The 13,516-nt window shown below is 49.8% G+C and overlaps 5 protein-coding genes across 5 annotated transcripts; 2 read left to right on the forward strand and 3 right to left on the reverse strand.

Annotated features, from left to right (window-relative positions):
* Nucleotides 1–131: 131 nt before the first annotated feature.
* Nucleotides 132–1,477, forward strand: FMAN_14463 (uncharacterized protein; the record flags this gene model as incomplete). The annotated part of the gene is made up of 3 exons (XM_041825164.1): nt 132–234; nt 289–367; nt 421–1,477. 3 exons carry the CDS (start codon nt 132–134, stop codon nt 1,475–1,477), a joined length of 1,239 nt encoding a protein of 412 aa, XP_041690572.1.
* Nucleotides 1,478–1,696: 219 nt separating this feature from the next.
* Nucleotides 1,697–5,884, reverse strand: FMAN_14464 (YCF1-Vacuolar `full-size` ABC transporter responsible for vacuolar sequestration of glutathione-S-conjugates; the record flags this gene model as incomplete). The annotated part of the gene is made up of 7 exons (XM_041825165.1): nt 1,697–1,798; nt 1,852–1,958; nt 2,028–2,107; nt 2,180–2,839; nt 2,911–5,006; nt 5,064–5,746; nt 5,827–5,884. The coding sequence occupies 7 exons, from the start codon at nt 5,882–5,884 to the stop codon at nt 1,697–1,699; spliced, it is 3,786 nt and encodes a 1,261-aa protein (XP_041690573.1).
* A 1,022-nt stretch (nt 5,885–6,906) lies between these two features.
* On the reverse strand, nt 6,907–8,552 carry FMAN_14465 (PRC1-Carboxypeptidase y, serine-type protease; the record flags this gene model as incomplete). The annotated part of the gene is made up of 4 exons (XM_041825166.1): nt 6,907–7,191; nt 7,242–8,004; nt 8,072–8,203; nt 8,263–8,552. 4 exons carry the CDS (start codon nt 8,550–8,552, stop codon nt 6,907–6,909), a joined length of 1,470 nt encoding a protein of 489 aa, XP_041690574.1.
* Nucleotides 8,553–8,649: 97 nt separating this feature from the next.
* On the forward strand, nt 8,650–10,711 carry FMAN_14466 (uncharacterized protein; the record flags this gene model as incomplete). Its single annotated transcript, XM_041825168.1, has 7 exons — nt 8,650–8,778; nt 8,846–9,134; nt 9,182–9,239; nt 9,295–9,423; nt 9,485–10,008; nt 10,064–10,319; nt 10,396–10,711. 7 exons carry the CDS (start codon nt 8,650–8,652, stop codon nt 10,709–10,711), a joined length of 1,701 nt encoding a protein of 566 aa, XP_041690575.1.
* A 161-nt stretch (nt 10,712–10,872) lies between these two features.
* Nucleotides 10,873–13,312, reverse strand: FMAN_14467 (uncharacterized protein; the record flags this gene model as incomplete). The annotated part of the gene is made up of 2 exons (XM_041825169.1): nt 10,873–13,101; nt 13,157–13,312. 2 exons carry the CDS (start codon nt 13,310–13,312, stop codon nt 10,873–10,875), a joined length of 2,385 nt encoding a protein of 794 aa, XP_041690576.1.
* Between the last annotated feature and the right edge of the window lie 204 nt (nt 13,313–13,516).

Genomic DNA, 13,516 nt, shown 5'->3' on the forward strand with positions numbered 1-13,516 from the left:
CTCAGCGGTAACCACGATGTACAGGGGAGGCTGCACCCGATGCTATTTAATAACTCGTCGGCCTGTGGCGCCCATGTTCATATCGTTCCTCGTCAACTCCTCTTTGCCGGCTTAGGATCAAGTTCGCGAAGATGAAATTCTTTGAAGTCCTCGTGCCGTTGGGCATGATCGTCGCAGGTGCTGACGCTGCTTTCTGGAACCCATTTATCCGAAGCCCCGATGCATGTTATAACGGTATGCTAATCTGCTAATGATTTCGTGCCATCAGCTAACGAAGCGCTTTTAAAGCTGTTGCGCAGCCCAACAATAAGCAGCATACCTCTGACTGCAAGGCATTCCTTGTCACTACAATAACTCCCAAGAAGGCGTACGATATCCGAGCGCGGTCCGATGGCGCAAAAGCTAATGCGAAATACACAGCACCATTTACAAAACAACTACAATCACCAAGAAGACCCCAACCGTCAGAAAGTCAATCACAGCTACTAGTACCTCGTCCGCCATCGCTACGAGCGTAAGCTCCATTGTGCAAACCGTTACAGAGAACATCGTCGTGACGCGGACCGTGGAGCAAACCAAATTCGTGACTGAGCAGGCCACGGCGACAATCACGACCCAGGATGACAATGTCAACCCGCCTTTCAAGCACAAACGCTCCGCACCTCGCATTCCAGAATACCTCGACAACATATGCACAAACTCCGCCCAATACTCATCGGCTTGCTCCCGCATCGGCGTCACTTCCAAGACAGTCAACGGCCCTCGAGTAACTGTTGTCTCTAAGATAATCCGCGTGAAGATCCCACGGGCTACCACCGTCAAGACGACGGTCGACACCACCTGGGTGACTCAGACGGTGAAGACCACTGTCGTCTTGAAGACTTACAGCACTGAGGAAGTTACCAAGACTGTCGATGTCGTCACTGACGATATCACCATCGCTACCGAGACCGTCACCGAGACTACCACAAAGACCGTAGTAGCCGAGCCACTCCAGACAGTTCAGTTGATTGCAATTGGTAGCAACGACCCCGCGCTCGCAGTTTCAAACGGGATTGGCTTTACCTCCCTTGAGTCTTCGCAAGGCACCTCATTCTACTTGGACTTCAAATCCGATCCCTCCAGCGTTCAGCAATTTAGCATAAATAAGGGAACTGGCGAAGTGAAAGCACTCAACGGACCTGCCGCTGCAGTTGGCCAGTCTGCTTCGTACAATTACTCACCTGGAAGTGGAAACCCTTACGGCCCTGTCATGATTCAGGGCAAGGGTGCGCCGCCGTTGGTTTGCAAGGTCGCAGAAGGAGCAGGATATGAATATCTACAGTGCAAATTCGGAAGCAACCAGATCGCCGACTTTTGGACCTGTAAACAGCGCTTGATATTGGTCTACCCAGGATATGACTTGTCACGCTGTTTTATGGATGGCAATCTTTACACAGGTTATAAGATTCCTATTATTCGAGTGTCAACCGACTAAGATAACACATGTATTAGCTTTCACTGCTTCTTTACAGGTGGTTACACCCAGCTTTCAAAAATTGCCTGATCTACTTGGAAATATATAGAATTCAAACTACCAGACAGTTACTGAAATATATTTAATTACTGCAAGTGATCTTTCTACGAGGGCCTCTTAGGGGCAGCAGTTCGTGCCGACATTTGCGGTTATCATAACTTGCGACCTTCTCTGTAGATTTCAAGATAAAAAGCTCAGCCTCCCATTCTGTATCAGTGCCTGGGGAGTATCATATTCGGCCACCCGCCCGTGGTCAATAACAAGGACTTGATCATATGCTTTCTAGAAAATGTTACAATTTGTCAAAGGTAAACAACACACAAAGATTGACTTACAGCAGAGTCCATATCGTGAGTGATGGCGATCATAGTGCAGTCTCGAAACTTCGACTTAAGCACTTTCCGCACAGCAGTTGCTACTTTCGCGTCAAGAGCGGCCGTCGCTGTGATTGCGATAAGTTAGTTCCCGGATCCTGGCTTTCACACAATACAGGTGTGGTGGGTAATCCTACCCTCGTCTAAGATAATAATTTTGCACTTGGCTGCGACGGCTCGAGCCAGTGCAAGAACCTGTGTTTGTCCAGCTGATAGGCTTGATCGTTGAATATGTTAGTTCAGGTTCTTTCGATCCCATAGGTACTAAGCAGTAGTTGCCGACACTCACTTTGATCTTGATATTCTATGCTCGAGAGGGTCCTCGTCCTGGAGAATCCCGAGTATCTCAATTACCTGACAGGAAGCCAGTGCTCTCCGTAGATCAGATTCCTCGATGTCGCCCAGAGGATCAAGGTTCTCTCTCAACGTCCCGGAAATAACTACCGGTTCCTGAGGAACGAGAGCGATACGTCTTCTGATCGCCCCCGGACTTAAAGACGAAATATTCAACCCGTCTATGCAGATTTTCCCATACATGCAATCCTTTTCAATCGCTCGTAGTAAGGCCAAGACGATGGACGACTTACCAGCACCGGTTCGACCAACGACGGCGACATGGTCTCCCCCAGAAATAGATAGACTGAGGGATCTAAGACAAGGCTTTCCCTCGGGCCTGTAAGAGGCAGTGTAGGAGTCGAACACGACTGACCCTTCCGAAGGCCAGTTTAAAGGAGGATCGAGGCTGACACCGACATCTTCCTCAGAGTGGTTCTCCTTATACATCTGGATACTCTCGTACGAGGTGATATCTGCCTCGAGGCCTGCCCGAACCTCGACAAGGCTATTGAAAAGATTGGTAATCTGGAGCACAAAGTTCATGACCAGACCCAGAGTACCGGATGGAATATTCAGAGATAGAATGAGTGTCGCGGAAAGTAGAGTAACGAGACTATGATATAACCTTTTAGTATCTAGAGAACAAGGAAGTGAGATGCCTGCTGCGCTCCTGCGACGACATACCTTGCAAGCAGTTGAAGCCTCAAGTCCAGCCAGATTTTCAGGGCTTGAAAAGGCCCAGAGGTGATAATGTGGCCATCGATGGCATCTCTGGCTCGCTGCTTAAAAAGCTGCTCCTGATTGAAGCATCGTATGACGGAAGCACCAGTGGCCATTTCTTCTGTAATACTGATGATCGTCTCACGAGAGACATTCTCGAGTCTTCGAAGCTGTCGATTGGCGCCGAGATAGAACGCCTGGACGTACTTGTATAGGAACCCGAGGGGAATCAAGTAGACAATACTGAGTGGGACGGTAGCGATGATAACAGCGATGGGTGCCAGAGCCATGACGACCGCGATCACAAACCGAATCAGGCCCGCGTTAAGCTGAGAATCGACTTTATTGATGTCATTTGTGAAGCGGCTGAGGATCTGCCCTGGCGAATTGTCATCGAAAAAGCGAAATTGGCTCTCCAACACCGCTTTAGTCAGACGATCGTGGAGGCGACGAGAGGCAGGAATAAGACAAAGAAAATACGCAGTCATGACAAAGACAAATGAGAGAATGGATCCCACTGAGCTCAGTGCTGTAAAAGCCCCCAGAAAATGGAAACCCTCAGCGCCTTCGGTCGCCAACCTCAGAACAAAGAGAGCAACGACATCCGCGAGCTTGGCCATGATTGCAAGGACAATTACAACATACCAACCTCCTCTGTTTGCCATCCCCAGATAACTGATGTATACCCGAAGCGGCACCCCTTCGACGTTTGGCTGTCCGCTGGCGAGGACTTCTGTAGGATGGCGCCCCAAAAGTGGCGCCTCCTCTGTGGCATCTGTAACATGTACGGTCGCGATAGACTTGGCGTCGAAAGTTCCACAGCCAACTTGACTGGTAGGCGGCACAACAAGTGACTCATCTCTAATCAACAGCTCCTCAGTCCTTGAAAGGTCTTCCGCGGCGGAGCTTGTAATAGATGGATCCTCAATGAATTCAGCGCCTTGCAGGAGTCGAAGATCGGAAATAGTGTACACCCTGTCAGCTGCCTCAATCAGTGGCTGACATGAGCTAGTGACGATGCGAATTTGATCTTGTAGAATTCCTTTGTGGCCCAAGACCTGGTCAATGACTTCTGCTCGAACCTTGGTATCTAGAGCAGCCAAAGGATTATCGAGGATGACGATATCGCGTCGCGAGTAGACAGCTCTTGCAAGAGCCACTCGGCTTTTTTGGCCTCCGGAGAGGGCTGCACCAGTACCATCAAGCCTTGTCTGGTCACCATGGGCCAGACGGGGTAAGTCGATGCTTAGAGCTGTTGCATCAATAACACGTTGATAAAAGGAGGGGTCATAAGGTAGGCCAAAGAGAATATTATCCCGTACTGTGCCGTGGATGAGGACCGGAACCTGAGGGCAATATGCAATAGTACCACTGATCTTGATGTTGCTGTCGAGTTGTCGGACATCTCCTATAAGCGAACGGAGAAAGGTCGATTTACCCGAGCCAAGAGGACCGGAAATCACGGTCAGGCCTTTCTGTACAGCTTCAAAGTTGATGTCTCGGAGGAGCAACCTATGTCCGTTCCCCGACTGCCAGGTAGAAATAGTCCCTTCTTCCACAATAACACTTGGCCCCACCGAAAGAGCATCTAAGTGCTTTCTGGGCATAGGCTCGTCCAGAGGCATCAAGTGGTCCTTGATCCTTTCCAAAGAGATCACTCCTGCCTGATATATCATAGCGAGCTGGCTAGTAGCCTGCAAGCCACTATTGATATTGAAGAAGAAGGCTAGAGCTGGGAACATAACCTGGCTGGTCAGCTGACCGCCCATGGCATTGTAGGTCACCAGAGTAACGGCGACTAGACCTGTGGGTATGATGGTAGATAGGGCTACCAAAGCGCCATTGAGAAGCGCTACTCGGCCGACCTCCATTAGCTCATATGCCCGAATCGCATCAATCCTTGCATTGAAGAACGACTGCCATCCTTGGAGCTTAATTTGTCGGACCTGCGCCAGCATCTCGTTGACTGTGGAGACTCTCGCGTCTTTGGCCTCCATGACGCTGGAGAGGCGTTGCGAAATAAGAGACATAAGCAGCATGAAGAGAGGTACGCCGATAGCCTTGAAGAAAAATAGTTAGCAGCTTTACATGAAAGTGTCCAGCTTGACAAGGCTTACCACAAGACCAAGACCTGCAAGCATACTTTGCCAAGTGAGAATATATGCTAGCGCGATGAAGCCGATGATACACTGCAGAGGTGCTAGGTAGGTAGTATGAAATGCCTCCACGAGAGCAAAAACCTGCGGCAGATCGACTTCCATAAGAATGACGGGGTCAGGCGCATTAGTGACACTGGCTGCGCTCGAAATCTCGAGGTTTCTATCGCAAATCAAAGCCGTCAAGGCTGCTCGCAAACCCATACCAGCCATGCGCAGCTGATAACGCGCATGTGCCCTTGCTGCGCCACCAACCATACCAGTAATGAACAAGGCAATTACAGAAGTGTAGCGGCGCTGCTCGAGAAGCGCACCTAGCAGAAAGGGCTGGAGAGAGACCGTCACGATGGCGACCATCTCTAGCAGTCCACTCCTAACCAATGGCCCAGTGCATTCTAGGAGCATTATCCTAGGTAATCCCTTTGGGAGAAGAAAACGCCATCTTTGAAGAGACGCGTCGGCCTCTGTCAAGGCATAAGGTTCGCCAAGCTTCTCGTCAATCGGCCATAGATGCTCCGTCGATAGTTCAAAGCGGGTCGCCCTTTTCAGTAAAGGGTCGAGCCAAGATAGGGTGATACTTGGTAAGAATGGCGTATGGGTCAAGGGATGCTTGCCAGCGCCGTCAGGGACCTGGTAAGGAGTGCCTAGAATTGCAATCAAGGCAAAGAGAAAGAGAAATGGGATCGTCAGATGAAACCTGCTGGCATCGGGCACTAGAAGACACAGTGCCCCCCACGCACAAGCTCCAGAGAGCGTGTAAAGCGCATGCAATGTCTCTCCATGGTCAAAGATTATGGCTGCCAGGGAGGCCAATGAGGCAGCGCCAGTACTAATGAGCAGAGGATAAGGCGTTTGACAACGAGCTGCATCTCCCGTGTCGGGGAGTACAGCAATAGTCAAGCAGATGGCTATGATACCGATATGGGTGAGCTAAGGCGTTAATGATCAGCAACGACCGTCTCCGAAAGATGATAAATGAATAGTCAAACTCACGGCACAGATAAAACTGGCCCAGTACCAAACTTTCCTGTATTCCGGCTTTTTCGCACCAAGCTTTGCCAAACTACGGAATATTCCAAGGATGTAGGCAAATGTAAGCCCGGAATAAAAGAGCCTAAGATACGCTATCAGGTGCGGTGTTCATCAGGGAACAGTGAAGTGGTGCTCACGTAAAGATTGAAAAGATACTCATCTTGAAGCACAACACAGCAGCTGCGATACGAGAAATCTAGGTTGGTGATGCTAGGTTGAATCAATAGCTACCTAGTAAACGGACTTGGAAGCTTAATAGACAAGAGTGACGGTCCATCTAGCAGTACTTCTTTTACCCAGCGACTACGTATTAGCCTAATCTATGGTGGATCGAAGTTGGTCGTCCTACAACGGTTGGGGTGGACCTACCAGCATGATAATACCAAAAGGGGTCAATTTAAGCACCTCTCTATCCTGTTGGCCCCTTAAGGCTTATGGTTCACAGTAATATAATAGCTAACAAGTGTATTTACCTGTATTAGCTAAGTTATTTATAAAGAGCTCTATCTTGAGTTTTGGCATAAGCCAACAAGCCTTTATAGGCTCAAGAAAAACATTAGCTAATATATACAATAAGCTTATATTGTGTTCTTTGGCATAGTATATGATGCCTTTTATTATGGTATGCTGAAAATAAGGATCTCATTGGGTTATATTGTCATCTGCGACCCGCTGGCCATATCTCGCGTATTGCTCTACAACGACATTTTGCTCTTGAATAACAAGTTTAATATGTTCTTGATCTTTATATCAACATACATATACTTAGCCTCTACCATGGTAAAGTCTGTGACACCCACGCGTTAATAAGGGCTAATGAAGCTGCAGGCTTGTCGTAAGGCACGAGGTGCCCAGCACCATAGACCTCGGCATACGTTAGCGCCTGGAAAGCTTTTCCCCGACCGGCCACTTTCACGCCAGAGTACCAAGGCGTCAGCTCACGAAATCTGAAGAGGGGCTGCCCGTTCCACACCAGACCGTGGTTGACAAGCTGCCGCATGCCGGCGGCGTGGCAGTACCAGTCCTTGTCGCCAACATAGATGAGAACACGGTAGTTCTGCAAGGCGTAAGTATGTGTTTGCAAACTCGGGATGTGGTTTGACTTACCTTGTCTAGAAGGTAGTTGACGTAATGGTCGCTTGGCTTCCAGAGATCCCCAATCGCCTCCCACTGGTCATATACATCTTGGGACACCCCGGTGAAGTTCCTATCAGCAGGTACGCCAAGTCCTTTTTTAACATCCCCTCGATCAAAGTATTTCATTACTGCTGCGAGTTCCGGATAGCAGCTCAAAGCATCTCCGTGACAGTCACGTCTCCAATCAAAAGGGTTGCGGCCCATCTCGCCGGTGACCAAATCACTCATCTCGTTGCACAGACTCTGGGCGTGCTTGCACTCATCAGACATCCAGCCTCGCGAGTCGCAGACGACAAGATTCTGCTCGCACCACAGAGATCGCGGCGCCCATTCCAAACATTGCGATGAGTTGAGGATGGAATCAGGGCCACTGCATGCGGCTTCCAGAGTAGCAGGGTTCTGGATAGGCAATTTGACCAGGCCGTTTCCAATCATGATGCCTTTGATGTTGATATCTCTCGGTCGAGCCGTAGCCAAAGTCCTCTGCATGCTCGGATAGCGGACGGCAGCTCCCTCTTGGGAATCGGAGCGGGTCTGTCTCTCAACGATGGTTGCAGCGAGAGCCGGAACCCAGGAGCCACCGTAGGACTCACCCGCGATATAGAAGTCTTGGTCAACCAGGGCAGGAAAGGCCATCAAGAACTGTCGCAGGAAGCGGTCCATAGCATTGCTCGCTTCAGCAAGCCCTTTGGGCATTGTTTTACCATACGAGAAGCCGACAGGGACTGGCTGGCTGTCAAAGGTTTAGCATGGTGTCTTGAACGTTGTCTCAGAATTGATCTTTCGCCAGCATTACTTACTCAACAAATAGCACGGTCGCGTTAGTGTTCCAACCGTAGGGGTTATTAACAGTCTCGCTTCCATCAGTCGTCACACGGCAGGGACCTAACTCCATCAAGTTTCCGAATCCAGTTGACGAAGCCCCAGGGCCTCTGTGTCATGTCTTTAATCAGTGATTTTGCTTTTAACTAGAATCCAACTTATAACGCACCCGCTCATAAAGAGGATGATGGGATCCTTGGAGAAATCGTTTTTACTTTCGAAGAGCCAAAAGAAGACATGGGAGTCATCTTCCGGAGTATCGACAAAGCCAGACAAGCCCGGCGTGGAGCTGTTGCATACGGCGGCCGTTACGTTGCTGGCTCGAACTGAGAACGAGGGCAGTCCAGGTGTTTCTGAGGCTGCGAACTCACTCTGGCTGGGAAACAACACAGCCTGCCCACCCACAAGGGTTATTATGGCTGCGAAGAGTGTGCATTTGGTGATATGTGATGCTATCATTGCGGCGAGGTTGGCTTATCGAATGTAGTTGCTGTGAGAATGTGCTGCTCGTCGGTTCTGATTTTAGCCGATCCATGGATGTTAAAAGTGAGCGTCGATGAAGGAGCGAAGACCCAGGACGCTTGTGAGGACCTCTTCGGGACTAGCGCCGCTTGGAATATGGCCTACGCAGATCCACAAGAGACCTGACAAGGAAAGAAGGAAGGCCAACCATTCCCATAGAAAGGTAAGTAATTATTATGTAAATATTAGATCTATTCATCAATAATTAATCTGAGACTCGAGTTTTATAGCTTTCAGTAAATCTCTTTCTTCAATTCGACCCTGACAGATTAGCATTCACCAGCCCATTTTACTCCCGAATTAAGGTCATGTCCTTCGCCATGCTCTCACTCTGTGGTCTTGCCCTCCTCCAGGTCATCGCAGGCGTTCAAGGCAACCCTTTTCAGTGGGCTTTGGCGGCTCTTCAGGAGGAGAAGCCAACCTTCAGTATCACCCAGCAGTCCTCGGATATTTGTGACGCGGGGTCGCGGCAATGGACAGGAACGGTCAGCGTGACGGAGGAAAAGTCCATGTTCTTCTGTACGTCAGCTACTCCACTTACTACAGCCACGACGATTAATAGTTAGGGTATTTCGAGAGTCGTAACCAGCCAGAAGACGCGCCGGTTATCCTATGGATGAGCGGGTAAGATGGATCCCTCCCCATGCTTGGAGCGTTTGATGCTAATCGCTCTTTGAAGCGGCCCTGGAGCAACTGGCGAGCTTGGCTTATTCAAGGATATTGGGCCATGTTCTGTCAACAAAGATGGAAACTCTACTTCGCGCAACAAATATTCATGGACAGACCACGCTAATGTCCTATTCATTGAGTACAGTCCATTTTCAGCATGCTGGCGCTTAGACACAGTAGTACTAACAGTTGGGTTGTAGTCAGCCTATTGGCGTGGGGTTCTCAAAAGTTAAGAGTCGCGATAACATGGCCAAGAATATCCACGAGGCAGCCCAGGAACACGAAAAGTTTCTATCTGTCTTCGTAAGCGAAGTATTCCCTGAGCTTGCCTCCAAGCCATGGCATTTCGCTGGGGAGTCCTTCGGTGGCCACTACGTCACCTATTACCTCCATCATCTCCTCAACGAGAAACTCCACAAATCTCCTCTCCTGAACGTCTCTTCGGCCATCATAGTTGATGGCTATATCGATGGAACTAGACAAAGTGCTGGCTACTACGATTTCTTCTGCCAGGACTGGCGCGAGGATGGGAGCGAACCTCTTATGAGCACCAGAGAGTGTGAGGAGATGGCTTCACATGTGCCTGAATGTGAGCGCCTGGGAGAGCTTTGCCGCCAGACCCTCGACGTAGAAGTTTGCCACTTAGCAGCCACTCGCTGCGAATGGACGGTGGGTAAACACTTTCTCAAAAATGTCAAGCCCGGGGGATGGAACCCGTACGACAGTAAGCACTGGTGCAAAGTCTGGATTGCAGGAGGTGAGCACTGACTTTATGACAGGCAGAAAGAAATGCGTTGAACCACCTATTTGTTCTGACTTGGACGGCGGAGCAACACTTCAGTTCCTCAACAGGCCATGGGTTCAAGAACGGCTAGGATTCTTTGATGTTGCATTTGAGCTCATTGACTTTGATTTGAACAGACAGTGGGACACTGAGGGAACTATTTACCTTCCTACCACGAAACAACTAACGTGGCTACTCGACGAGACTGACATCCACGTGCTATTCATTAACGGTAACAATGATATTATCATGTAAGCCTCACCACTGACTCGTTGGCACAGTATGAACAAATCGGAATGCAACATGGGAAGCTGACATTTACTCTAGTAGCACTCCGGGTCAGATGCGGCTCCTCGATGAACAGCCTTGGAGTCGACAGGCTTGGTATCGGGCTCAGCGCTACAGCAACTGGTATGTCGAAGATGGAGAGCTCTCCTCCAGCCCCGATAGCAAGAAAGCCAGGCAGGGTGGAACTTGGAAAGGCGACGAACGTCTCGCTCTTTTCACTGTAGATGAAGCTGGACATACTTGCCCCTTTGACCAGTCCGAGGCCGTAGGTGCAGTGGTAAGAAGTTGGATCAGACTAGATTCTTTCCAAGGGCAACCGCGCAGGACTGATAGGAAGGTTTCTAATGAGCTTTAGGCCTATTAAGTATAAAGATATCATTTAGCTTATGTATTGTATCTCTATATAGTGACATAAGATGAATTGATCTCTATACCGATGCCTATAGATATACCTCAAGTCTTATAATGACGATAACAATAAAAGAAAACGTAAGATAATACAATAAAGTAAGTAATCTATAGGATGTCTAAGTTACCAGTAGGAGATTCCTCTAACTCCACCATGTCCTTCAGATACAGTCCATCAGCATCCCGACCAAATGTAATAAAGCATTCTTGATCTCCCCTGGAAAAGAGAACATCCTTCGCAGTCCAGGCGTTATACGTAGGGCACAACATAAAGACAGTCCGTCCCTTCATCAGCTCGTGGCAAAACAACTTGTTGCACTGTGACAACAGGTTTAGAGGAGTGAAACAATCCTCATAGGACCCGCCTACATCCATGAGTCGCTGTAACAGGCCACTGAGAAAGTGCGCGGCCTCCAAGTCCTGCAGAAGAAACACGGCACACTGCAAGGAGTTGCAGATCCCCTGGCGATACCTGTTGCGAGTTAAGCACTTCTCCACGTCCAAGCCAGCTGCGATGCGGAGTAGCAGATGAAGCCACGGATTACGAGAAGGGCTCCGCTGGAATGCGGGGGATCCGAGGGTCTGTATGCTACTCTCATCGCAGACAATCTGTGCTGAAGCATAATCCGCCAGCTCCATGGCTTGCTCATGGTCAGCCAGATACAGAGGCTCTGGCGTTGTGGTGCATGGAGCAGGCACCGAAGGGTCGAAGTTGAGAGGCAGGCCTGCAGGTACCTCTGAGATATCCAGTGCGTCTCTCAGGCGTGCAAGTTCGCAAAACAGTTTGTCCTCAGACAGATGACTCCCTAAATCATGTGTCCCGGTTATGTCGTCAGCTTCCTGACCCTTGATAATCGACCACCACTGACTGAACCTGCTCGCTATGGTCGATGGTGATTTCTCATTATCGCCCGTGCATCTGAAGAGCAAAATGCGACGACTGATCCGATAGGCTTTGGCAGCTATTATGCCAAACGCTTTCGATGTCCTAGTAGTCAGATCTTGTAGCTCTGACACTTCATGCTCTGTTTGAGACTCTCCTCTAAATAAGGCAAGAGGCTGAAGCGTCCCCTCACAGAGGGCCCGAAGGCCCAGCCAGGATTGAACCAAGCCAGGGCCAAATTCCAGCGAGAGAATTGCATCTCTATTACTGAAAACAGCGGAATCAAGTACAGAGAGTGCGTGATATATCTCTCCAATGCAGCCTAGTTCAAGCTGGTAGCATAGCATCAAGATTAACATGACGATACGGCAGCCTGGAAAGATGCCCGGGCTACTCTGGATTGCGTCCATGCTCCTGGATGCAAAGCTCAGCGCTCTGCCGTAGTGGGTTTGCATGGGGACCCAGCGGCCAGCTTCATCGTTGGAGAATCTACCACCGCGATTGGCGAGGTTTGCAGCAGCCAGGGCATTTGCGCACAAACGGATTGGTTCTGATTGGATGGCCATCTTCCCCAGGTATTTGATCTGGCCAGGTATCAAGTCGATCATCTGCGACATGAAGTGGGCGAGATACACGCGGTCTCTGACTGGAATATTCAGCATGGAGCTCGGCAATGGGGCAGTCCAGATAGTTTGCTCAAGAATGGGGACCGATGTTTTAGTCACGGCGTCGGATGGCGAGTTAACGCTGTCCAATTGACCCTCCTGCCCAACAGCGGATTCAAAGGTCGACGTCGAAGGAATGGAAGCTGTTGAATCAGGTTCGACGCAAGAAGGAGACTCTATAAGACTCCACCACATCTCATTATAACAAGGCTCCAGATTTATATCCAGCGCTCCCTGATCGGGCATATGTTGGAGCATATCGCCTGTCAACATGTCGCTCGACACATAGTCGTCCCACGAGGGACTAATGACGCCAGTCGGCATCCAAGCAGCAATATCTATATCTGTAGACGGCGACGTGAGGCCTAGCAGCGGTCTATCGCTTGGAGTAAGCTCTGCTGGCTGAACAGTTTGCCCACGATCTGACTGTCTCTTGTGGATATCGTCGGATGCGACGTGTCCGTCCAGGTCGGTATCTTGTTTCTTATTCACATCGTTACTCTCGACATGATTATTGGGAGAGTCTGTGACTTCCCCAGCAGAAGCCGGTATGTCATTATAGTTGATCATGTCACACTCAGATGGAGGGGATGGTTGGAAGCAGGGCCAATGGCGATTCTGACTCTCTGGAGGAGTAGGGGATCCGTGCTCTTTTGGGCCGTGAATGATCCTCCGCTTGACCTTCTGTGCTGCCCAAACAGTTGCATCGCGAAACTCGACCCTGGTGTTGTAGGAGCACTCAATGTTGGCACTGAGGCATCTGTTACATCTCGGTTTGGACTCATCACACTAAGCATCTGTTAACTCTGAGAGCGCGCGCGCACATGTCTCGAGGAAGCTGAACCTTTCGCCTTTTCTTCCTGCATGAGACGCATCCCGACTTGGACCGTCTGGTCCCAGTTTTGGAGGGACGATGGGGCGTTGGACCGTACATGATGAACGGCTGGAAATAAGTTTGTGGAAAGATGGCATTGACGAACGAAGGGTGGAGCCAGGCCATGGGGTCATGGAAGGACCCTGGGGATCGGGATCTGGGGGAACCTAAAGCCGGACTAGGTCCACCGTAAGTTCTTGGTGTGCGCTTGATCGCACCCCTTCGAGTCTAGTGTCTGTGCAAGATAGGGTAGCTTGTTCGCCTATTATAGGAACCCTTCACTGTATATCTTGTAAGATTTGTATGCAATGCCCTTCTCGCTGGTAGCGG

This window comes from Fusarium mangiferae (assembly GCF_900044065.1).
Source record: "Fusarium mangiferae strain MRC7560 genome assembly, contig: FMAN_scaffold020, whole genome shotgun sequence".
Lineage (NCBI taxonomy): Eukaryota > Fungi > Ascomycota > Sordariomycetes > Hypocreales > Nectriaceae > Fusarium > Fusarium mangiferae.